Source organism: Lynx canadensis, chromosome B2 (genome assembly GCF_007474595.2).
Source record: "Lynx canadensis isolate LIC74 chromosome B2, mLynCan4.pri.v2, whole genome shotgun sequence".
NCBI classification, from domain to species: domain Eukaryota; kingdom Metazoa; phylum Chordata; class Mammalia; order Carnivora; family Felidae; genus Lynx; species Lynx canadensis.
The window spans coordinates 9,172,138-9,198,196 of NC_044307.1; the positions used below are offsets into that span (position 1 = coordinate 9,172,138).

At 44.4% G+C, this 26,059-nt stretch overlaps 1 protein-coding gene across 4 annotated transcripts in view; it reads left to right on the top strand.

The window, feature by feature from the left end:
- The window catches only part of MBOAT1 (membrane bound O-acyltransferase domain containing 1), a 104,622-nt gene that overhangs the window by 74,003 nt on the left and 4,560 nt on the right, over nucleotides 1-26,059 (top strand). For 3 of the 4 annotated variants that reach the window (XM_030314755.1, XM_030314756.1, XM_030314758.1), the window contains 8 exons: nucleotides 4,853-4,908; nucleotides 7,611-7,665; nucleotides 9,142-9,325; nucleotides 11,479-11,671; nucleotides 17,054-17,157; nucleotides 19,553-19,617; nucleotides 22,082-22,214; nucleotides 24,355-24,506. In XM_030314755.1, the coding sequence (XP_030170615.1) occupies nucleotides 4,853-4,908; nucleotides 7,611-7,665; nucleotides 9,142-9,325; nucleotides 11,479-11,671; nucleotides 17,054-17,157; nucleotides 19,553-19,617; nucleotides 22,082-22,214; nucleotides 24,355-24,506 (942 nt within the window). Of the gene's footprint in view, nucleotides 1-4,852; nucleotides 4,909-7,610; nucleotides 7,666-9,141; nucleotides 9,326-11,478; nucleotides 11,672-17,053; nucleotides 17,158-19,552; nucleotides 19,618-22,081; nucleotides 22,215-24,354; nucleotides 24,507-26,059 lie in introns of those variants that run through there. The other variant, XM_030314757.1, reaches the window with a different exon arrangement.

A 26,059-nucleotide genomic window follows, 5' to 3' on the forward strand; every position in this document is an offset into this window, starting at 1 on the left:
TGAGTTCCCTTAGTCTATTCTTATTTTTTATTATTCTTTTTTCTCTCTCCTGTTCAGCTTGATTGCTTCCATTACTCTGTCCTCCAGTTCACTGACCCATTCTTCTGCTTTCTCTAGTCTAGTCTACTATTTATTCCTTCCTGTATAAATTTTAGTTACTGAGTTCTTTATCTCTGATTGGCTCATTTTTATGTTTTCTCTTTGTTGAACATATCACTGAGATCCTCCACTCTTTTCTCCAGTCCCATGAGTAGCTTTATGAACATTACTTTAAGTTCTCTCTCAGGCATATTACTTACCTCTGTTTCATTTGGCTCTCTGGCTGTGATTTTTGTCCTGTTCTTTCATTTGGAACATAGTCCTCTGTCTCATTTTGTCTAACTCTCTGTGTCTGTTTCTCTGTGTTAGGAAAGTCAGCAGTGTCTCCTGCTGTTGAAAGCAGTGGCATTATGAAGGAAGGGGTCCCTTAGTGCCCTACAGTGCAGTGTCCCATGTTCACCAGAACCTGGTACTTTATGGTTTTGCTTCCTCTGTGTGTTGAGTGCACCCTATTGTTGTGACTGAGCTGCATTTGCCTTCAGACCAGTTGTCTGCAATGGCTCTCTTTGCCCGTTGTGGGCAGGATTTGGTCCCTGTGTGTCTAATGGGCCAGTTGGGCTACCTCGGGCTTGAGTCGGGTCAGACCAGGAATTTTTCAGAGCTGTGGTCACACTGAACTGCAGGGTGTTCTTCCTGTTTTGTCCCCTGACTGGCTCTAGTTGGTGTGTGGGGTCTGCAGTCAGACCCGATGTCTGCCCCAGCCCACTGCTGGGGCCAGAGTCTAACTGGTGTGTGTGGTTATCTTCTTCTACCTGCCTCCCCAAGGCAGGAGTCACTTAGAGTGGCGCTGGCCCGTGTGGCAGTTGCTTGCACAATGCCAGCTTGTGGTGCTGCTTTGGATGGACTCCTGCCAAGGGCAGATTAGATGGGGCAGGAGAGCGGGGGTTGTGCGGTATTATCAAGCTAATTGGAGAGTGTTTGAGCCGGTTCCCACAGGTGTCCTATTTAGGCAGGGATGTAGGGGAGAGAAATGGCGCCCACCAGCTGTTTTGTGTCTGGAGAAGACTCCTAAAGATCCCTGCCTCTCAAGCACACGCTCTGAGATTAGTAAATCTCCTTCCTGTATACCACAGTATACCCCAGGTATTTTTCAAATTGCTGCTTCTGTGCTGTATCTCAGCAGGCCTGTTTGTCATGCTGTCTCTTTAGGGTCCAGGACTCCGTTTCCTATCAAGCTCCATCTGTCCCAGAGCTGAGCCTGCCGGTTTTTAAGGTTCTAGGTGTTACGTGCCGCTGGTTTTAAGGACTGCTGGCGTTAAGCCACTGTGGTTTTCAAAGCAAAATGTGAGGGGGATTTATTTTCCTGGTGCCTGGTGTGGGGTCCGCTCCTCTCCATGCTTGCAGGGACCCTCCTTCCCACAGACAGTCTCATGGGTCAGTTTGGTTCCGAGCCGTGTTTGCACACTTCCTACTCTTTTCAGTGTGGCCTCTTCTCTCCGTTTAGCTGTGGTGACCCTGTTCTGTCAGTCTTCAGGTCCTTGTTTGGGTTCTCTACACCGATGTGGCTGTTGTCTGGCTGTATCCATGGGATGAGGTGAGCTTAGGATCCTCGTATTTTAGCATCTTCCCCAGAAGTTGGCCTGTTTATCTTTTTTATTTCTTAATCATGAAAAATGTTATCGGACAAAAGAGAAATGGCCCTGCCTCCACCACGCTGGACTCAAACCTTGATTTCAGATTGACCGGATGGTTCCCATGGATGCAAGTGCAGCGCCTGCTACTGGTGAGTGCGTGCAAACCCCAGCACAAGGCGCACTTCTCAGCGGTGGAAAATCTGAGTACAACTCAAGTTTTAAGGCCTCGTTGTTCTGCGGAAGTTCGTTGGCTGCATCAGGGAGCCTTTTTGCGTCCTTCCTGTACTTGTAGTTGCTCGTGTGTGCCGCGTTTTGCATTTTTGCAAAAAGTAAGCATGAGTTCCAATCATCATCGACATGTCTTGGACTATTTTAGGTTTTGACTGAAATACAACATGGATGGTATTTGAGTTTCATCTTTTAAGTCAGTAACTTTACGGATTTGACTCTCAAATCTCATAACTTGGGCATTCTGAATTTGGCATCTCATCTACTCATAAGTTTAAATAAATGGATCAATGAAAAATGTTGAGACAGGAAGGCTTCTGAGCAAGAGCATATGGCACTCCTCCTTACATGCATAGAAGAGTGAGTATGTGGGAGGATTCTAACTCCACTTCCTCTTGGTGAGATCTAATTCACATATCCTACAGTTCACTCATTTCAAGAGTACGATTCAGGGATGCCTGCCTGGCTCGGTCAGTTAAGCGTCCGACTCTTGATTTCAGCTCAGGTCATGATCTCACCATTTGGGTCTGAGCCCAGCGCTGACAGTGTGGAGCCTGCTTGGGATTCTCTCTTTCTGCCTCTCTCTCTCTGCCCCTCCCAAGCACACCTTCTCCAAAATAAATAAATAAACTTTAGAAAATTAAAGATTAAAAAAAAATTTGAAGAATACAATTGAGTGATTTTGAATGTATTCACAGAGTAGACTTACAGAGTGCAACCATTACCATAATTAATTATATGACATTTTCATCACCCTCCCAGAGAAACCGGTATGCATTTCCTCCCAACTGCCCCAGCCTTGGGCAACACTTCCTTTCTCTATGGATTTGCCTGTCCTAGGTATTTCATGTCAGTGGAACCGTGCAATATGTGACTTTTGTGTTTGGCTTCTTTCATTTAGCATAATGTTTTTAAGGACCATTTGTATTATAGCATGTGTCAGGACTTCACTGTTTTTATTGCTGAATAATACTCCATTGTGTAGACATACCACATTTCATTTACTCATTCATCAGTTGGTGGACATTTGGGTTATTTCCCTTTGGCCTATTACGAATAATGTTGCTCTGAACATGTGTGCACAAGTTTTTGTGTAAGTGTATTTTTATTTTTCATGGGTATGTTCCTAGGAGTGGGATTGCTTGGTTATATGGTGATTCTATGTTTAACCAACTGCCAGACTCTCTCAAGTAGCTTATACCAGGGCGCCTGGGTGGCTCAGTCAGTTAAGCGTCCGACCTTGGTTCAGGTCATGATCTCATGGTTTGTGAGTTCGAGCCCCGCATCAGGCTCTGTGCTGACAGCTCAGAGCCTGGAGCCTGCTTCAGAGTCTGTCTCCCTCTCAGTCGGCCCCTCCCCTGCTCACAGTCTGTCTCTGTCTCAAAAATAAATAAACATTAAAAATAAAAAATAAAGTAGCAGGTACCATTTAATATTCCCACTGGCAGTGTATGAGGGTTCTCCAACTCCTGGCCAATACTTGTTATCTGTCTTTTTGATTCTAGTCATCCTGGTGGTTGAGAAGGGGTACATGATTTGATTTGCATTTCTTTGATGGCTGATTATTGTTGAGCATCTTTTCATCTGCTTATACCTCGGCCAGAGCAACTTCTTACTATTTGTATATCCTTTCTAGAGAAATGTCCATGCAGATCCTTTGGCCATTTTTAAATTATATTACCGTCTTATTCTTATTGAGTTGTAAGAGTTCTTTATATATTCTAGTGCCAAGTCCCTTATCAGATGTGTGATTTACATATGTATTCAGCACATTCTGTGAACTATCTTCTCACTTTCTTGATGGTGTGTGTCATTTGAAGCACAGGATTTTAAGTTTTAATGATATCCATTTAATCTATAATTTTCTTTTGTTACCTGTGAAGTTACAGATTATTGGCGTTGCATTTAAGAAACCATCACCAAGGGGCACCTGGGTGGCCCAGTCGGTTAAGCATCTGACTTCGGCTCAGGTCATGATTTCCTGGTTCATGAGTTTGAGCCTCGTGCCAGGCTCTGTGCTGACAGCTGGAGCCTGGCAACCGTTTTGGATTCTGTCTCCCTCTCTGCCCGTCCCCTGCTCACGCTCTGTCTCTCTCTGTCTCAAAAAATTATTAAAAAAAAAGAAACCGTCACCCAATCTAAGGTCATAAAGATTTATGCCTGTGTTTCCTTCTAAGAGATTTATGGTTTTAGCCTGCATTTAGGTATTCGATGCAGTTTTAATTACTTTTGTATCTTTTTTTATGTGACTAGTTGTGTCATCACTATTTAAGAAGATTGTTCTTGCCTCTATTGAATTATCTTGGCATCCTTGTTGACATGATGCCACTTCTTAGGCAAGTTTTTATTTGAGGTCTTTTTTCAGATTAGGATTGGTGTTATTTTTGGTCACTAAACGGTTTATGGACAGGTGGCTGCGTTTTACAAATGAATCTTTTACTACGGAAAAAGTACGTGCAAGAATTGCCTTTACTAGAACAACACATGGCAGAAGATACTAGAATGAAGAAGCCAGAATATATACCTCATCCAGGCGGAAGCAGGGCGCTGGATTTAGGTATCCCCCAAACTGATGCTGCTCATATGTTACTGTGCATCTGAGTTCCCTGGAGATCTTGGTAAGATGCAGGTTTCCATTCTCTGGTTCCGGAACGAAGTGTACGAGTCTGCATTTTTAACGAGTTCCAGACAGCGTAGTCGGTGCCAGTACTGAAACTCAAGGCTTTGAGTAACAGTGCAAGAGAGGCTTTCTGGTGTGATCTCGTTCTGTGTTGTAGTATCTACTTACTTAAAGTGATTTGGAAAGGAAATAAAAATGTGTTTTTCAAATCCAGTGTGTTCGTATTTTATCGAATAACCTTCGGGATAAAACACCACCATTCAGGGAAATAGAATGAAAGTTTCTTCTAGTGGCCCTTCTGCCAATGGATTATCTTCTGTCTTCCTTTTAGGCCTCTGATGATTGTCACACAGAAGATCACGACCTTGGCATTCCAAGTTCATGATGGTGAGAAGAACTCTCCTTTTGGTTCTGAGAGTGAGCCTGACAGAGACCTTCGTTTAGACTATATCCACAGTCCAGACCTTATTGTAACTTGTCAGAAATTTGCAAGCTTCTTTAATCAAAGCTTTTTACTTTCTCAGCTATTATTTACCACTTTTCCTGCTGAATCTGCCGTCTATATTTGCTGAAGTCTTTATACCGAGAAGGGTTTTTTTTTTGTTTATACCACATTTTAAATGTATGGTGTGCTCTGCCCTTCATTTCTAAATCTGTTGATTTTTTCTTTGGTTTAATCTGAGGTGCTCATAAGGTAATAAAAAATAGTATTGGCTGATTAATCTTTTTTAAAAAATGTTTATTTACTTTTTTTTTTTTTTAATTTTTTTTTTAACGTTTATTTATTTTTGAGACAGAGAGAGACAGAGCATGAACGGGGGAGGGGCAGAGAGAGAGGGAGACACAGAATCGGAAGCAGGCTCCAGGCTCTGAGCCATCAGCCCAGAGCCCGACGCGGGGCTCGAACTCACGGACCGCGAGATCGTGACCTGAGCCGAAGTCGGACGTTTAACCGACTGAGCCACCCAGGCGCCCCAAAAAATGTTTATTTACTTTTTGAGAGAGAGAGAGAGCGAGAGCGAGTGGTGGGGGGGGGGGTGGGCAGAGAGAGGGGGAGACACAGAACCCGAAACAGGCTCCAGGTTCTGAGCTGTCAGCACAGAGCCCGACGCAGAGCTCGAACTCACAAACCTGTTAAGATCATGAGCTGAACCAAAGTCGGGCGCTCAACCAACTGAGCCACCCAGGTGCCCTTGGCTAATCGTTTTTCATGCTGGATTTGTTTTGTTAGCTTAGTGTTTTTGTTTTTGCTTGGCTTGGAAAATTATCTAATGAGATTAGCGTGACCCTTGTCCTAGAAGAAGGAAGAACCTTCTGTTTGTATAAAACTGAACATTTTCTTTGCTCATGCCCTTCCTGCAAATGGCCAAGAAAGTGTGATTTACATGATTAAAACCTGGTTCCAGGGGATGAGTACAGCACTTTCAGCCGGGTGGAAGATTTTAATATGGGCTTAAGAGGTGTCAGGTGCAATTAGTAAAAGTATATTCTACGGATTTGTACTGCTCTGGCAAACGCTTTCGGACGGTTGAAGCTTCTTTATGTGCCAACAGGTTGAGTAGATTTACAATCTCTGTCAGCTAGTCTTATTTTTCTTTAAAGCTTGGGAACCGATTTAATTTCATTTTGACCCTGGGTATTCCGAGCTCATACTTGGCAATTTAATCACTGTGTAGAGAACTGGGTAATTTCATACCAAGGATGGGGTCTTTCTAGGGAGACCATCTGTCCTGGTTTGCCCAGGACTGAGTGCTTTCCCAGGACATGAGACTTTTAGGACCCAAACTGGGTAAGTCCTGGGCAAACGGGGGTGAGTTGCTGAATGTTTTTGTACCTAAAAGTCTACTTGGTAGTGGTTATAGACTAATATTAGCACCATAAACCAGTAACTAAAATCAATTTAATTTCTAGGATTGCCAGAGATGTATTGTTGAGATCTTAGAAGAAAGTGTGATTTTTTTTTTTTAAATACTGCCTTTTTTTTTTTTTTTTTAATAGGCTTTTTGCCTACATTTACTACTTAAAGCATTCTCAGTATACCCGATTTTCTGGAACAACCCTTATATGCAGCAAGATGTTTGTTTGCCGTTTCTTTTTTTCTTGTGCATGGGAGGAACAAGTAAAATTCAGAAACACTCTGCCTGCCTTTAGACATGTTTCTGAATTGCCTCTGTGATCGGTGATCATAATCAGTCTTAGTTGAATATACAGTTTTAAAGTCAACTTATGACACTTCAGTTTGAGTATAAGTTAACATCTAAATTTTATGAGAAGCACTAAGGTGATTTTCCGGCATGGATGAATTTTATTTTATTAAAAATTCTTCGTAATGTTTATTTATTTTTGAGAGAGACAGAGACAGGACACGAGCAGGGGAAGGGCAAAGAGAGAGGGAGGCACAGAATCTAAAGCAGGCTTCAGGCCCTGAGCTGTCAGCGCAGAGCCCGACGCGGGGCTCGAACCCATGAACCGTGAGACCGTGACCTGAGCCGAAGTTGGATGCTTAACCGACTGACTCACCCAGGCGCCCCTGGATGAGTTTTAAAAGAATAATCACCTGATAATTCTTCTGTGTTTTCCCCGCATTCAGGCTTCCATTTCCTGTTTTTTGGAAGAGGAAAGTCCCCTGTTCCTTTCCCCATTCCACACCTGTGTTCTCAGCCAATACTGGGTGTCTGCACCCAGTGCACTCAGGGAGGTACTTAAGCTGGTGTGGGCAGCAAAGGCCGGCTTCTCTCTCTCGTGTAGCAGTGAAACCAGAGGCACTTTGGCAAGGAGTGGAGGAGATGTGGGGGCTTCTCTGGGATCCATGACAGACTGCAGATTCAATAGTAGTCCCTGAATCCTCCCCTCTTCACAAGAACATATAGAGACTTTCCTCCTCACACACGTATTTGTGGGTAGCTCTTGAATCCGGGACATTAAAAAAAAAAAAAAAAAAAAGGAAAAGGAGGACCCTTTTATGATTTCTGAAGCAAAATTAGTGAAATATGAGATAAATCACTTTCTTCAAATGAATTTTGTAAGCCTCTTTTAGAATGAGTTATCTGCTTCACACATCTTCTTTCTAACTTTTTTCTTTTTTATAGGATTAGGTCGAAGAGCTGAAGACCTCTCTGCTGAGCAACATCGACTTGCTGTGAAGTAAGTTTTCACAGTATGTTCTCTAGGCCTTGGTGTATCAGTGTCCAGAAACCCCCCTCTTTTCAGTATCTGCATATTCACTGCATTATATGGAGGTAATATTGTCTGTTGAATGAATCTGCTGTTGATGGATACTTGGGGTTGTCTGTCAGTCTGTGGCTTTTACAAGTCAGTGATGCATGACCCTGTTCCTTGGTCATTTTAAACAAGTTTGGGTATAATGGTGGGACAGATTCCCGGAAGCGGGGTTGCTGGGCCGGAGAGTAAATGGATCTGTAGTTTGTTTTGCAAGATTCTCCTTCACGGAGGTTGTTATGTCCGTTATTACCGAGTTATTTTTACGGGGCGTGTGTCAGAGGGTCCTCAAGAAAGAGTTGTCGGTGCCCGTCAGTAGGATTAAATGCTGGTACGAAACGGACTCAAAGGGCTGGACAGAGGACTGGGGGCCGGGGGATGGGAGGCAGGTGGCAGGAAAGCAGGCTGAAGACAGATTGTGGCTGGTGTGGGTGTTGGAGAGGAAGGGAGACTAACGGAGGAGCGTAGCATTGATGGGGAGTGGAAAGAGCCCGTGGCGTAGCACATTGGGGAAGGTGGTGCAGCCATGGTGGTGGAGGGTTCCTGCCAGAGACTTGTAGGAGGCAGGGTAAGGAAGAGAGGGTCCTGGGTGGTCAGGAGACGGAGGGCCCCATTTTCACACGAAGGGATCGGGACTTGGAAGAAATGGAGACCCATCGCAAGAGACTCATGAATCCAACTCTTCGGTCAGTGTTACGAGGGCGTAAGTGCTGTAGGGTATATTCCAGTGACGGGTTACCAGGGGCATTTTAGGGAGCCTTGTCCCCACGATACCATCGTGCCCTTTTAAATGCCATTAAAACACTACCCAGAACTGGTCTCTACAGAATTGTTTCCTGCCGCTACTTCTGTCTGTTGTTCAGGACCTCGTGCCTGGATGCCAGAGAAGACAAGAGGCTGCGCAGGGGTGGTTTTGTGTGTCGTCTTCTAGTGGAAACTGGTTCCACCCATCATTTGTTTTGTATTTATTTTGGCAGTCGGGAGGGAGTTTTCCCATTTCAGTGCATCTCGAGCAGCTAACGTTAGGTCAGGTTCCCACCCTGCCTTATGTTTATTACCTTCCTTTTTCTCTTGTTAGGCGACCAAGGGTGATGAGAAAGCGCATTTCCCAGCCTCAGAGCCTCCTTTACCCTGGACCTCACCCTCCATGTCCATAGCCGCAGCCGGCCAGCAGAGGGCGCCACGGAGCGCTGCGCCTTCCCCGAGCCACTCCCCGATTTAACCTGCCCTTTCAAACCAGGTTTCTAGCTTGGGTGGATTTTTAGAGAAACGGAACCCAGAAAGACCACCTCACGTCTGGTAATCTACAAAGACAACCCCTGTGTTTAGGATTGGCCTACTTGCGGATCTAAAAGAAAAATCCAAAGACCGGAGACTTCAACTTGTTGTTTATTTTCACAGGGTAAAGCCCTCCTTTTTGCAATACTTAAGCTATCTTCTCAACTTCATGAGTGTCATAGCTGGCCCTTGCAACAATTTCAAGGATTACATAGCCTTTATTGAGGGGAGACATACGCACATGAAGTTGCTGGAAGTGAACTGGAAGCAGAGAGGTTTCCAGAGCCTGCCAGAGCCTTCTCCCACTGTAAGTTTTTAGTGCCGAGAGTGTTTACGCAGAGCTCCAGAAAGATAGAGCTCTGCTTCCAGGGCTAATTCTCACTGGTAATAGTTCTAAGTAAAAAGCCAAACAGTTCACCAAAAAGCGTGGCCAATAACCCCCACCCCCACCACCACCCCTATGCACTGAAAATACCGGTATTGGTATTTATTTACAGCAGTTTTCCATGTTGGAACACCACATGTTTATTGCACAGAGGAGCTCATTGGCTGGAAATATTAAGGCAATTCGTCCATTAGTCAGTCAGCCAATATTTAATGCTTACAGTGTGCTCAGCCCTGTGCTAGTTAACACGTTCGGATTTATGAGTGTTTTGTCTTTAGGGATAGAAATTCATATCCAGCCCAAAGATAATATCGGGAAAGGGGGGATGGGAAGGGGTGGGAACCAGAATAAATGCGATTTTTATTTCAGAGCCCACTTCTTATGTGGGAAACCAGTTTTACGTGGGCACGCTTAAAGCTTGGTTTTATTGACTTCGAGAGAGTTTAAGATGGCTTTTTAAAAAATACTTTCATTTTAATTTGCATTTTGCTCATTTCAAAGTGGTCAACAATAGGATTGCTTCTTGAACTTTACAAAAACGCTGCATTTATTCAGATCACATGGCCTGTATTTAAGGAACGTTTGTAATTAGCTGAAGGAATAGGGAACGTTGGAAAGAGGAGAAAACCGGGAGATTGGAGTTAAATATTTTGTAAATGCTACAACCTAGGCAGAGTTAATTATTTGAAAATTTAAGTGACTTCTGGAGCATGCGTTTTCAGAGAGTTTCGGTGCTGTCGGGTCTTTGACAGTTTATGGTCCGTCCACTGTCTCTGCTCTCGCTGCGGCATCGAAACAACATAGCAGTGAGGTCACCGTGGCCACGAGACATCAGGGTGCCCGCGGGTGTTTCTTGGCAGGGTCTGGCACAGTAGTGCTTTTATGTTGCACGTGCTCGTAGAGGATATTCTCAGAGAGTCTTAACATCACTCTCCAGGGAGCCTCTTGCATGTTTGTGCACGGAGAGCATGAAGCAGGGAGGTGGTATTTTGGCTGAAGACACATCGGTGGGAGAGGGTGGCCCTCACGAGCTGGTGCTTCCCCAGTGTGTTGGCATCATCGTGGCTAAGCGTGGCGTGCACTCGACTGGGAGCCAGGCGCCGTTGGATGCCTTGCAGACACTCACTCACCTAACCCTCAAGCTGAGGGAGGTGCTGTTGCCGTCCTGCTGTCCCCATATTACAAAGAGAAAGTGGCCCCCTTTTGTTTTTTTTTTTTTTAAGTTGGGAACCAGAATCCTATTGATGTTCATTGACATTGCCTGGAATGTCAGGGAAACTGAGCAGAAATCACTTGGTCCAGAGGCATTTAAAACACTAGCACATCATGGGGCGCCTGGATGGCTCAGTCGGTTAAGCGACCGACTTCGGCTCAGGTCATGATCTCACGGTTTTTGAGTTTGAGCCCCGCATCGGGCTGTGTGCTGACAGTCCAGAGCCTGGAGCCCGCTTCGGATTCTGGGTCTCCCTCTCTCTCTGCCCCTCCCCCGCTCATGCTCTCCGTCTCTCAAAAATAAATAAACGTCAAAAAAGCCAAAAAACCACTAGCACATCTCAAGGCCAGAGCAGACCACATGTAAACCATCCTGGAAGGCTTCCTAAAGCTTTCCATTACCTGCTCATGTCCTGGCTCAGGCCCTTGAAAACTGGCACAGAATCCTTCCTACCTAAGCCTCTGTCCTTGTGGCGACTGAAACCCATTTCCTCGGCTCTGCTGGTGACAGAAGTGGAAGACAAGCGAAATGGTTCTTTCTGATGGAAGACTGCCACCCTATAATGTTATTTCCCTTATGTTTTGGGTAATAAGACGCCTACCTTTTATTGGTAGAATGTGCTGGTAATCATTGTCTTCCATTTTAGATACATTCAATCCTCAAGGGTCAGAGGTATGTTCTTTCTTCACTTGTAGCCCATATGCCCAGCATCCAATTTGTGTCCTAGGCGTGCCTCTCCTTCTAGGACATATTGCCAAAGCGGCTGTTGGAACAGCTTTGTTCTTAATGTGCCCTTGCTCAAATTGTTTTTCTTCATACTGGAATCTTGAATGGTTACACCGATTCTTTTCCACATTTTCAGGGAGCTGTGATCCGCAAGTTGTACATGACCTTGGTGTCTCTCCTTCTGTTTTTGACACTCACGAAGACCTTCCCTGTCACCTGCCTGGTTGATGACTGGTTTGTTCATAAAGCGAACTTTCTGACTCGACTGTGCTACTTGTATATCGTCATGCAAGCCTCGAAGCCCAAGTATTACTTTGCCTGGACGTTAGGTACGTTCGATGGAATGGCCCTGCATGACAGAACAGCATTTGGGATCACCTAATCAAAACAGAGTTCAATACGTAATGGGGGTGGCTGAGCCAGTATCGTTTTGTATTTTATCGCGCAGCACTTCTGTCTCCTGCCATCCATAAACTCAATCACCCATGATAAGAGAAAAGCAATCCTGCCTCTCGTTTAAACTCAATGCTATTAACAGATGTCCAAATCTGGAAGCTTCCTCCACCAGTCAGAACTGGCCTTCAGTACGGCGGAAAGTTAGGGAAAAATTCCAGAATGAGCTGGTCATCGGGCCATTTTTCTGGGTTGTACATAATACGGGATACATGCTTGAATAATTTACCAATGCACGTGCTGATTGAGGTTATGCTGCTTTAACTGTTGGTTAAGATTTTTGTCAAGTGATTTTTTTTTTTTAAGGTAGAAAATTCAACTTACTTTGATTTTTCTCTCTTTCCTTTCAAACACTTTTAGACTGGAAAAGTTTAAAGCTTTGCTGGAGTGAGCCGTGAGTCCTTCTATTTACTTACCAGGCGTGGTAAGGGATTTTGATAAGGCACGGCAGCTGTGTCTAGTTCACATTTGGAACCCTTTCAGGAATGGAAATTTGACTTCTTAGCTGAGGGTGACCTGGGGCTTGATGTCAGGGAGCGGTGATTTGGTTTATTAAGCGAAACAGATGATTAAACTCAGTGCCTGGTGCTTCGCCCATATTCCGTGAGTGAAGGCATAGCACTTAATTGAGTTCCTTTTTTCTCATTTCATGCTCCCAAGTTTTTATCTCCAAATTAAAGCTGGTAGCTACTGAATTTTTATTTTTTGTGGTAAAATAGACATAACGTAGAATTTATCATTTTAACCATCTCTATGCGTCCAATAGACTGGAATTAAGTAAATACACGGTGTTGGGCGACCATCACCACCATCTGTCTCCAGGACGTTTTCCGTCACCCCAAACAGGAATGCTGTACCCGTTAGAAAAAGTAATATTCTCCTTATTCCTCCCTCTCCCTGGCGCCTGGTCTACATGATTTTCATAGGTCGAGATGTTCAGGGATAAGTTCAGTCCGGTGCAGTATTGATGTAATACTTGGCCAGAAAGATCTGACTCAAGGCTCTTAAACAAGTTTGCAGCATGGGAAATTGTGTCTGTCCTATTTGGTTACTTCAGGGAGTTTTTCTCGAGGACCGGGTGCTGTGCTCGGGGGAACGCAAAGGGGGAACAAGAGCTCTGGTCTGTGGTCAAGATGGTTCGTCGTGTGGGCACAGAATTGCACACCCCATCCAGGCAGGACACAGAGAGAGCTGTCCCCAGGCGAGGAGTACAGAGGGGACGAGGAATATGGGCTGGGGCTTCAAAAGTCCTATTCCTCTTTCTGTAGTCGTTTGGTTACTTGAGAAGGAGAATTTCTTGTAGGTAGGCGTGACGCATACTATGGTGAACCCTGCTCGGAGTACCAGGCTTAGTTTTCTACGTGAATTACTTAATGTCTTCACTCTGCTCTAACCTGCGGGTGTGTCTGTGTGTGTGTGTGTGCACGTGGGCGTGTAAGAGAATGAGTGAGAGAGGAAGAGCTAATACTCTTTCACGCCCTCTTCTGCCTTCTGCTTGTTCACTTACTTTCCTTTTCTCTCTCCTCTCCCTACTTTTCCCTCTCCCGTATTCTGTATCCTAGGGCTTACGGGCTGGCTTCTGGACTAAATGAGCTCCTGCTTTAGGAGGAAAGAAAGGCCAGTCCGTGGCCTCATAGGGAAAGTCTAACACGAGGTGGGTTGTGCTGGTGGGGCTGTGGGTGGGGAGGGGGTTCTAGGGAACGGGGTGTCTGGTGTCATTCTGCCCTTTCGGGAGTGCCCCAGATACTGGGAGTATAGAAGTAGTCTTTCCCGTGGGTAGCTTTTTCTTTGGACTTGGCTCTTTTCTATACCCTCTTCCCTTTATCTGGTTTTGATAGCTTCAGTAGAAACACTTCATTAATTTGTATGGCCTCAATTTGAACCTTGTTAGTTTAGATTGCTTGGGCTGGTCTGAAATTAACCTTTGTGTTACGAATAAAGAAGCAATGAAGAGTGTAACAGGGAATGCTTAAACTGCTTTACCAAGTAATTGTTTTATCCAGCTCCTTAAAACATCATTTACATATAATTGATGCACTAATTATACGTGATTATAAATTTAATCCTTAAAGCTGGCCTCTTGATGGATCTCAGCTGAGCTGCACCGTGTTAGCCTCGTTTTCTCGTTACTGTTTACAGTGAAATAATTAAAGCTGTTTTCTTTGGGCTTCATGTACGATCCTGGTTGTTTTTCCCTTGCTAATTAGTACTAATTAGCGAGACTCAACTTCAGCCCAGGCTGTGTTCCAAGGATCACGACCTCCAAAATATGGGTATCCAACTTACCTATGATCATACAGTAGGCAATACAAGTAAAGCCAGTTTGGGGCTGGTGAATTTAGCACCCCCCTCCGCTTGGAGACAAAAACAAGTCTTCGGTTAAGAGGAGGCGGAATGCACTAGGGGGACCCGGTAGGTCCCCCCATCCTCTGTAGAGACGTAGCATCCGAGAGTCGCTATTTCTGGTCCTTCATTTATCTTGGCGGGGTGGCTCGTAGCCGCTCAGGCTGTGGGATCAGAATTCCTTCTAGCATTTGGAGTCTGGCATTGTTGACCACCTGCGTGATGAGAACGTTAGCATCACTAAGCCTGGGCAAGACGGACACGGTGGTAACAGCTAACATTTCTTGAGCGCCCACAGGCAAGGCACCGTGCTGTGCGCTCACTCATATCTCATTTAAGTCTTTCCACATGGCTTTAAATTCGATACCATTCTTCTATCCAATTTCCTCTCAAGGGAATGGGTGTCTAGATGTCAGACAACTCTCCCGAGGCCATACGCTCAGGGTGTTGCTCGATGGGGGGCAGGAAGCCAGGGGCTCTGCCTCCAGAGCTCACCCTTGCCACTGTCTTCGCACCGCCGGGAACACTGACTGAGAACACCTGTAGAGAGAGAGCTTTCTACAATCCTGGAAAGGTAGCGAGAACCAGAAAGAGAAGAAGTTGTTAATCTGCGTTTTAGATGAGGCCGGAGGGGGGGGAAGGAGCTGAGTGAGGGGCTGCCTTGCGGGTCCCAGCCCTTGTTTTAGTCTCCAACACCGACCCCAACTGCCCCTCTTCTCTTTGTCTTGTCGTTCAGTGTCTTCCCGCACGTTTAAACTGGCACACCCAGTCGTTTCTTAACTGGCACACCCTTGCTTTGTTGTTGTTCTCCTTGTCCGCTGAGTATCCATCTAGTCAGCTTGGGAGAATGACCTATCAGCGCTCAGTCCTTCTCTTCCCTCCTTCTAAAAGAAGCCAGATCATTTCCCAGTGAAGCCAAACATAGTCACCCGGCTAGAGGACCAACCTGGAGGTGGTAAAGCAGTCATCAGCCCTGCCAAAAGGAAAGGAGACGAACATAGAACGGGCTATTTTTCTTTAGAGTAACCCTTCAGAGGTCACTCCGGAGCTGGCCCTGAACTCCTATAGAAAAGAATGAGTAGAGCTACAAGAAAGATTTTTCTAAGATCTCCCCAGATCTTAAGACGGCGCTGTGATTTATTTTTTATTTTAACTTCAGTAGAGTTAACATACAGCGTTGTATTTGGTTTCAGGTGTGTGATATAGTGATTCCACACTTCCGTACATCAGCAAGTGCCCTCCTTAATCTCCAGACCCTTTTTCACCCATCCCCCTATGCACCTCCCTTCTGGTAACCATCAGTTTGTTCTCCAGAGTTAAGTAAGAGTACGTTTCTTGGTTTGTGTTGTTCCCCCCTTTGCTCATTTGTTTTGTTTTTTAAACACATATGAGCGAAGTCATATGGTATTTGTCTTTCTCTGACTTATTTCACTTAGCATGATACTCTCTAGTTCTATCCATATTGTTACAAATGGCAAGGTTTCATTTTTATGGATAAATCATATTCCATTGTGTGTATGTGTGTATACATATACACACACATATCGCATCTTTATCCATTCATCAATGATGAATACTGGGACTGTGTCCATAGTTTGGCTATGGTAAATAATGCTGTATCTCTTTGAAGCAGTATTCTTGTATTTTTTGGGTAAATACTCAGTAGTGAAATTACTGGATCATAGGGTAGGCCTTTTTTTAAACTTTTTAAGGAAGCTCCATACTGTTTTCCACAGTGGCTGCACCAGTTTGCATTCCCACCAGGAGTCTACGAGGATTCCTTTTTCTCCACATCCTTGCCAACTCTTGGTGTTTGTTGTGTTTTTTAACCGCTCTGACAAGTAATAAGGTGATAGATATCTCATTATAGTGTTGATTTGCATTTCCCTGATGAGTGATGTTGAGCATCTTTCCATGTGTCTGTTGGCCATCTAGATGTTGTCTTTGGAGAAATGTCTGTGTCTTCTGCCCATTTTTTATCTGGACTATTATTTTGGGGGGGGCGGGGTGTTGAAGTTTCTTTTTTTAAAGAAAATAGTCTGACAGAATTGAACTAAGTGAAAAGAGAAAACCAGCCTCTTGATCGGCATCTACGTTGATTTCATCAGGTCTCTATCTGATTACAAAATCGCATAATTAAGGAATCAGAAATGTTGCACTCACCACAGGGGGACATCTTCTTACAGTTCAGTGAAGTGAAATAAAGATGGAAACGGGCGTTTTCTCAGACTGACTTTGTGGGTAGGACGCTTTGGTAATGGGGTCCACGTGTGGTCTCCGTGGCTGCTGGCCCCAGGTTCATGTCTCTCTGTCTCAGCGCTTTGTTTTGTGTTCTGAGCTTTTCTAACTGTATCTCAGCAGCTCTGGCTGAAACCTACTGGCATGTCACCCTGAATGTGTCCAGAATGAGCTCCGGTTTCTCTTTCAGAACTAACGCTGTCAGTTCACGTTGTGCCATCTTGAATGACAACTGTCGGGCCTGAGTCCCCTGGGTCCTCGGTTTCTTCTGGCCTCTGCTTCTGAGCTTAGATGTGTGTGTGTGTGTTTACCTTCTTCCCTGTCTCCCCTTCTATCAAGTTGGTCACTAAATCCTTGCTGCTTTGTTCTGATTCATTTCTCTTTTACTTCCGTTTTGTGTCCTGTGAGCATCTAGTGCCTTCTTATTATTCGCAGGTGCTCACTAAATGCTAGCGAATGAATAAAAATGAGTCCGTGAACGTTAAGGCCACCAAAGAACCACTGATGTTTCTGTGATTTATGATGGTACCAGGTCCTTTAAATTGCGTTGGTTTCTTTCCCAAAGGAGAGACCACTGCCTCTCTCTCAAACTTAAAGCTAGACAGACATTTAATATCTTATAAAGCAGCAACGTGACTTTTGTTCCATATCCTAATGTGTTGTTTTAAAAACCATAGCTGATGCAGTGAATAATGCAGCGGGCTTTGGGTTCAGCGGAGTGGATAAGAATGGAAATTTCTGTTGGGATCTGCTTTCTAACCTAAACATCTGGAAAATTGAGGTGAGTCTATTATGCTTTTGCATCAAGCTTCCGTCGCAAATAGAGCAAATGATTTGCTTTGAGTGTGGTGTCCCTGGAAGTTCTTCCTCAGAGTGTCCGAGGGATCAGGGAATTCTAAGTCGAGCAGCCCCTTGGACTTTTTTTTTTTTTTTTTTTTTAAGATAACCTACTTTCTTGACAGTTTGCATGGCTCAAGGAATGACGTGTAGAAATCTGAAAAGGAACCAGGAAAATCGTTTTGTTGTTTACAGTCCTGTTCTTTCTACTAGAAAGTACAGATGTCGTCTTCTCTCATTTCACATTCTGCTTTCTTCAGTCAAGAATACAGACTGGAAGTTCCTGCGTTTAGGTTGTTGTGTGGCAGGCATTCTCTGTGGTTCCTTTTGAAACATTTCTAATCCATTTGCTTTTAAGAAGCGTTGTCACGGCACACGGCTTTTAGGCCACTCGAATCAGCGTGGGTTTTTTGTTGTTGTTTGTTTGTTTGTTTTTGGTCTTTCACTGGCTCTGTTCTTGGATCACGGTTCGGTTCTCGACATGTCCTTATCTTCAGAGGTGGTCTTGTCGGGGCCATGAGACTCCTGGTTTTCCTGGCATTGTGTGAGCGGTCAGAGCAGCCTTTCCTCCTGGCTGCTGAGTGGGAGTAAGGACTCGGTTCTCGACCTACAGAAGGCTTGGTCCTCTAGCCGGGTGACTCATATTTGCTGTCGGTTCTGGTTTCCCACCCACCACAGGGCAGGCAGGGTGCCACGGGAGAGTCTGAGCAGAAGAGGATGTGCGTGTAGAGCAAGAAACCAGGGATGTGGAGACTGACCGCCTGCTCCCTGTTAGGCGGACACCAGGCCAAAAGGGGACATGGCCGATGTTCTCCACCTTCTTAATGCCCGAGGCTTCTCTTCTTCTTAACGGACAAGCAGCAGCCTCCAGTACGACCTTTGTCATGCGTGGAAAAGCAGTGTAGATCATCTACAAGCTTCCCATTTCTATACAGATGACGTCCGAGAGAGTCGCATCGGGACTTCATTCCCTTTTCCCACTCAAGTTCTTGGCTTCCTCAAAAATCTCGGATCACTGCTGGTTGCCTTGGGGTGCTACGGGTGCACATCCTTTACAGCAGCTCCCTTTGGCCTGCTCACCAGTCCCCTCAGCCGTATGCCCAAAACACAGCCCTCCTGTTGTGGGTGTGTGGTCAGGGTGAAGCGCTCAGTTGTTAAGTCACATCTTTATTAGAAAAGAAAACCAGAAAGCAGAAGTTTGCATTCTCAGTAGAGTTGATCTAGAGCAAAGAGCTGAAGAAACCCAAGGAAGTATGATTTAGTTAAGGTACTTCGAAGCTGTACATATAGCATTATATTAGCCAAAGACCACATAAATAAAACCCCTAAGGGCTTTGAATTAAAAAGTTATAATATCTACTTATGTATTTAATTATCTTTCTGTCTAATCTATCTACCTACCATCTCTCACCTTCCCTCCAAACATACTACATTAGGCCAATGTATGGCCCAAGATGTCCTTAGGGCTGGCATAGAAAAAAGTGCCACTTATACTCTGCCTTTATTAGGAATTCTGGTTTTTTGTTTTGTTTTAAAGTAGGCATCATGACATGGGGCTTGAACTCACAACTCTGAGATCAAGACCTAAACTGAGATCAAGAGACACTTACCCAACTGAGCTACCCAGGTACCCCAAGAATTCTGGTTCTTGAAAGTTTGCTTCATGCTTTCTACTACCAGCCTTTGATATGACTTTTTTCTTTCTTTTTTTTAATGAGAAAACCCAATTGATGGATTATTTTGGAATCTCTCTCCTTGGCACCTGTGTCATTGCCAGTTGGGTGATGTTTGTTTTCTTTTTTTGTATGGAGACTCCTTCATGCGTGAAATCTCTCCCTATTCTAAATCCAACTGGAAGCCCTTGAACCTGTGCAGCTCTTGGCAGAATCACTTCACAAGACTGACCTAGTGTATAGATGGCCACATAGGGAAAGATGACAGTTAAATTTAGGTTGTCTCCAGAAAAGCCTAAATCAACATGATGAAACTTTTCCTATGGCAAAATCCCCCTTTAGAGTGTTTAGTTTTTAAACTCAGATGACTTAAAAAAAATTTTTTTAACCAGAGTGGGAGAAAAACCTGTAAGACATTCCTTCAATTTTCCTATAATTTGAAAATAAGTTTTGAGGGAAATGAAGACTTTGCAAGCCAAGTTTTAGTGCAAAGCGAACTGTCTAAACACCAGGAAATTGTACTGTGTAGGATGGAACCACTGATCTTCTCTGGATGGAGTCGTCTCTGTGCACATCTAATCTGCCGCCAGGGAAATTCTGGGGAGGACTTTCCATTACTTGGGGAATTTTTGAAGCTAATGATAGGTGTTATTTTCTTCTTTCTAGACTGCCACAAGTTTCAAAATGTACTTAGAAAACTGGAATATTCAGACAGCTACTTGGCTAAAGCGGTAAGAAAAATAAAAAAAATGACCTCATTGCTCATGGCACTGGGATATGTTTAGGTGGGCGTCGCTACATGAGCAGTAGTCTGCCAGGAGTAACGTGTCATCTGACACTTTTGTTTTGTATTAACATCTCTGCCCTGTAAATGGAAAAGTAGAAATAATGTGAGAGGGTCACAGCGTAGCATAGTTATTTTAGTGTATCAAACACCTAATAGTGCCCTTCTTGTCTAGCAGCCACTCGTGCAGTTCTCAGGGCAGTTCCATAGGAGATGGTGGTTATCCCCATTTTACAGATGTGGAAAGTGAGACAGAGAGGTTATGACACTTGCTTAAAGTCACACAGCTAATGAGTACTTGATAAGAGCCCAAAGAGACTCTCCAGAGCCAGGCTCTTAAACCTCTGTGTTTTGCTGCCTCTTACCTATAGGAGATTAGGTCAAGGAAGGTCAATGTCAGCATCAAATCACTGAAGATCTCCATTTATCCCTAGCATTAACAGCTTGATGGCACCTTGAAGATTTATGTTTTTTTTTTTTTTTTTAATTTTTTTTTTCAATGTTTATTTATTTTTGGGACAGAGAGAGACAGAGCATGAACGGGGGAGGGGCAGAGAGAGAGGGAGACACAGAATCAGAAACAGGCTCCAGGCTCTGAGCCATCAGCCCAGAGCCTGACGCGGGGCTCGAACTCACAGACCGCGAGATCGTGACCTGGCTGAAGTCGGACGCTTAACCGACTGCGCCACCCAGGCGCCCCGATTTATGTTTTTTTAACCTCACATTTTTGTTCATATTTCTCTGTCGTTTATTTCCCTACACATTCCAAAACTGGAAACGTTACTTAATATGGAATTAATAATGTGCTATGCTTGAAGCAAAAAACTCTAGCTAGCGAATACTCCGATCATATGAGTGCAAGAAGAGTGTGAAACTATCAAGCTGTAGATTCTGTTTCCGATACGTAGCATTTTTCATAGGTCCCAACATCGGGGTAAGAGACAATATACGGTAACACTCCAAAGTAAACTCAAGCAGCGCCATCTGAGAGTTGACCTGAACATGCAAATTTTGGGAATTTGTACTTACTGCTGCTATTAATTTTACCAGTAAATTTAGCATAAACCTCTATTTCTTTTTTTGTTTTAATGTTTATTTATTTTGAGAGAGAGACAGAGTACGAGTTGGGGAGGGACAGAGAGAGAGGGAAAGAGAGTCCCAAGCAGGCTCCGCACTGTCAGCACAGAACGTGACACAGGGCTTGATCCCATGAACCGCGAGATCATGACCTGAGCTGAAATCAAGAGTTGGATGCTCAACCACCTGAGCCACCCAGGTGCCCCTAAACCTCTATTTCTGTATGTCAGGTAATCCCAATATCTCCATTGGGAATTTATGTTCTAAGATGACTGAACATACGTAATGAGCACATAAAAAATGTAACAAATATTAAAAAATCATTTTAGAAAACAAAGTATCTTATTCATACAAAAAGATACAGAGGGTAAGAAACAAATACCTGTGAAGACTAGCCCATTTCAAAGAAACATAGGTTCTGTGTCTCTTTCCCCAAATGCATTCTCTTTCTTTGTGTGACAAGGAAGCCATAGTCCTTAGTTTGGGTTCACTTCTGTTGCGTTTGACAATCCATACAGAGCTGGATTGGTGTTAACTGTTTGAATTTCTATTTTATTTTTTTGGGGGGGTTCTATTGTTTAGTAAAGCACATAGTGGTTTCCTTATACTGCCACTGGCGATTTATAGATCGGATTTGGGAGAAAGTCCCCATCACTTTGTTTTAATCAACCAAGAAGTCAGAGATCTCCAGGGTATTTGCTGACCGTTTCTAGGTCCTCTCAGTGTCACTCTTTAAAGCGAATTTGTGGATTGAAATCCAAAGGGACACTGGAAGCCCTGAAAAGTCGTGTAACCGACACCTTGATTTTGTGCTGGAGTCCTTGCCAAGAGAGATGAAAAGGTCTGCAGCGTTGGCTGGGTAGATGGCATGGAGGCCAGGTTGGGATTCATTTTGACCGAAGGAAGATACCCACTTCGAAAGACGCTATCCTGATCTGAAAAGTTCTAGTGCCAGTGGCACTGATCCATAGTGTTCCCGGTAGATCAGGGCACTGGTGGAGTGTGCTTCTATGAGGCAGGAGCTCTTGCTGGGTGGAGTGACCGCTTGGACTTTTATTAGATCTCGTATGACGGGGCCCAGATCATTTAGTTCCATGCAGTTTAAAACTTCCTATTCTACTCCCCAGACGATTGGACTACGAATTCCCTGTCTGGTAGCATTCAGGAAACGGAGCTCAGGCAGCTGGCATTGCATTGAAAAGCCCTGATAGGGGTAGGCATGTTCGCCATCCGTAATGGGTCAGATGATTTCTGTGTGGTCTGAAGGCACAAGTGTAGTTAGACGTTTCTGCTCCTCTGACTGATGGCTTTGTTGTACCTTCCTCTCTTCATAGAGTGTGCTATGAGCGGGTTCCCTGGTACCCCACGGTGCTAACCTTTGTCCTGTCTGCCTTGTGGCATGGTGTCTACCCTGGATACTATTTTACCTTCTTAACTGGAACCCTTGTCACAGTAGCAGCCAGAACGGTAAGCTTCCTTTGGTTGTAGGATCTTTTCCCCAATAATCTGATGCCTGTATGTGTGTTACCTTCCGGTCTCAGAAGTAGGTGGGGGAGACGGGAGCGATACTTTGAAAACTCACCACACAACAGAAGTCTTCCTCTTAGAGAAATACTTCAATATGTAGGAATTTTTGGCCACCAAGTGATTAACTGCTTTTCTGTTATTTACAGATGGTATTTGCAAAACAAGGAATTTTAGGAGTAACGAATGTTTCGTACCTTAAGAGATGAAAACATTTTTAATCATTAAGCGGTCTCCCAATTACGATGCCTTCGTAATTGAGGCTCCACAGGCTTCATTCTGCTTGTACCCAACTCATTTTCTCATTTCATTACCGTAAGCTGAGAAACAATCCACCAAGTCTGTGCAGCCAGTAAAATTGTGTTGTTAGAGATCACTCTAACTTTTCACATGCTCATGCCTGATCCGATTGTTAGTTTGTGTGAAATTCTTTGTGAATTTGTTTGGGTACCTCCAGTTCGTCCTGGACTGTTCCTACTCTGTGCTGGTTGTAGAGTAGGATGCTAAAGAAACACAAACCCTGTCTGCCCTTAAAGAACGAAACGAACACATATGTGAGTAATTGTAAATCAGGGTGTGCTGATTGTGCAGTAGAGTTTTGTATTTGATTTAATCGCAACCTTTGATAATAATTGTGGCCTTCCATATTTAGGTGCCAGGGATTAAGAAGAAAATTTTTTTAATGTTTATTTATTCTTGAGACGGAGACAGAACATGAACAGGGGAGGGGCAGAGAGAGAGGGAGACACAGAATCCGAAGCAGGCTCCAGGTACCGAGCTGTCGGCACAGAGCCCGATGCGGGGCTTGAACCCATGAACCGTGAGATCGTGACCTGAGCTGAAGTCGGATGCTCAACTGAGCCACCCAGGTGCCCCTGGTGCCACGGATTTTTAATGACATTTGTTAAACTGTATTTTGGATGTGAATTCAGGAGCCCCAGCATAGCTATTCACGCTTTCTTTAATTCATGTATCCTGTGAGTGTTTCAGGCACTGGAATCCCGCAGTGAGCAAGAGTCCCTTCCCTGCAGAATACCTGTTTTAGTTCGATGAATGTGGGTTGGAATATACGTGTGAACAAGAATAATTGATTATTTTAAAAGTGCACTAATCAGCATGAGTAGTAACGTCTATATGCCACATATCTGTAAGTGGAAAACAAGGAACGCCGTGTCTTTTCTCCCATTCACATACCCCTTACATTATAAAAGCACAGAACAGATGGCCAGGACAAGCTAAAACAAAGACCGGAATTGTGCTCGTTTATATATCCAAAGTATTATTCCTGAAAATGCCTTTAGCTCTGTGATTTCAACTGGTATCAAAGCATTGATTTATGGAAAGCCTTTTTTTTTGGGTGGCGTGGACATATTTTTCACAAATGAGTTAGGTAGGGGGTAGAGAGGGTTGATAGAACAGTATTCCCAGGAGAATGAACTCAGGAGTTTGCTTTCTGATACTGCTTACGCTCCCCAGGGGGTGGAGCTCTGACCGTCTTGAACTCGCCAAGAAGGAGTCTTTAGCTTACCCAGAGGCCCCCAGGAAGCCTCTCCTGCTTTGGGGCTAAGCTACCTGTAAGCCAGTCACTGTCCCAGCTGTGCCTTTGGTTCTTGGACCTGGGAATTACATGTCCTTCTGGAGGCAAATCTAGTCCCATTTATTAAAAGACCTACAAATTAATTATGGAAAAGTTAGCTTTTCCATATTATATCACAGATTAATATTTTCGGCATGGAAGATGGTTTTCGATAGAATCCTAAAAAAAAAAAAAAAAGCCTAGAAAATAAATCCGTGCCATCAGTGAAAATATAAATGTGGATGTGTATGCATAGCGAGAGGCTTGGGAGGATATGTGCCAAGGTTATAAACAGTGCTTTTCGCTGGGAGATATCAAAAGATAAAATTTTTTTGCTTAGTTCTTTGAACACTTGTCAACAGTGGACATAAATATATGTTTTTACAATAATAAAAATCATAATGGCGTTTTTGATCACCTGTGTTCCCAAGGTATACTGCCCCCCATGCATGGAATAAAAACTGTTTTTATTTTTTTATCCCTGGCTCTGCCTTCCTTGGCTTGCAGATGAGGAACAACTACAGACATTACTTCCTTTCCTCGAAAGCCCTCAAGGTTGCATATGATGTGGTCACCTGGGCGGTCACTCAGCTGGCCGTGTCCTACACCGTTGCTCCCTTCGTTATGTTAGCAGTTGAACCAACCATCAGCTTATACAAGTAAGTTTCCGTCATTCTCCATTGCCGTTTCATAAACTTGTCTTCTCTGCGTTTGGCTTGGGAGTTGGCAAATTGAATCCATCAGTATTAAGAATTTCTAAATATGGCTTCCACGTATCTTAAGTGGAGGAAACTGCCAAAATGCGAAATATGTGTCAACTTACAGCAGGAATGTCTGCGTTCAGCTCAAAACCATTTAATACCTTCTGGTTGCTGGGCACTGTCCTAGAAGTTAGGGATAAAATGGTGAGAAAAATAAAAGAAATCCTTCCTGGTGCCATGGAGGGGATAGCTTCATAGAGGCAGCAGGCATTAAGATTGTACGCAGAGTGAATGATACTGATGAGGTTTTGGACTGGTGGGGGTTGGTAGCTGATGGCCAAGAAAGAATTGTTGATGTCTTTGCTGCAAGATGTGATTTTATCAAAGCACATGGACAGGACCGGTGGGCAGGAACAGCTCTACTGGGGTTGTGAAGAGTGACTAGTTATATACCCTGGAGTTGGGGGAGGCAGAGTCAAAAGGAGGCCTCCAGAAGGCCTTTGGTCTGCTAAAGAGGACTCCTAGGATACCTGAGGCCTTGCTATTGTGAAGCTAAGGTTGTTTTTCCTCTAGTAAGGCATTTACGTTAGGATGGGAGGGGGTTCCTGGAGGAAATGTTCTACTCCGTATTTGCCTCAAGTATTTATCAATGGGCTGCAGGTTGTAAAGAAATTTAATTTTACCTGCTATTTCTTTCTTGCCTTTGTTCCCCATATCCCTATGGAGAGGAAGGTGATACCAGGGGCTCCAGGAAACGGAGTCTAGACATAACTGGAGAGGAGTCTGTTGATAATAAATTACCAAAAAAAGGCCACCTTAAGATATTTGTGAACTGAGGGGGACTCCCGTCCCGCATGACTGTGATCTCTATTAACTGCTTGTTTCCTTTCCTTGGTCCTTGGGCGGCCAGGAGTGTCTGAGGAATATGGCACATATCCCACCTGGGGGCGGGGCGGGGGTGGGGGTGCTGGCTTGCACTTTGCCCTCAGCTTGCCTTAATGCTCCCTCATCAGTACCGAGACTTAGGAGGGCACGTAACAGGAACCGGACTCAGACCGGACATCAAGCGTAGCTTTTGGGTGACAACGGCGTTCGAGCTAAGACCTGGAGGCTGCATGGGGGGGCAGCGAAACATAGTGTGTGTGGGGATGTGAGGGTGATGGTCCAGGTGGAGCACCTTAGGGACTGTGCTCCAGACACAGGGAACAGCACTGAAAAGGCCCCCTGTGCTAGGAGGAGGTTCTGGGCACTGAAGCCCCAAGTGACCGGAGTGTTGGCAGAACTGAGAATCCATGGTAAATAGCGGTGAGCTGAGGGGAGGGAGTAGCTATCAGTATCCCTGTTTGTCGTAAGAGGAAGTGGAAGCTCAGGGAGGGTGATTGAACAAAACTCACACACCTCGACCTGAGTTTCAGACCTGGAGTTCCTTTATAGCAAGAACAGTAATGCAGTCATGAAAAATGTCTTTACAAGCTATTCGGGCAGAATGTTACTGGTTGGAGATCATGCTA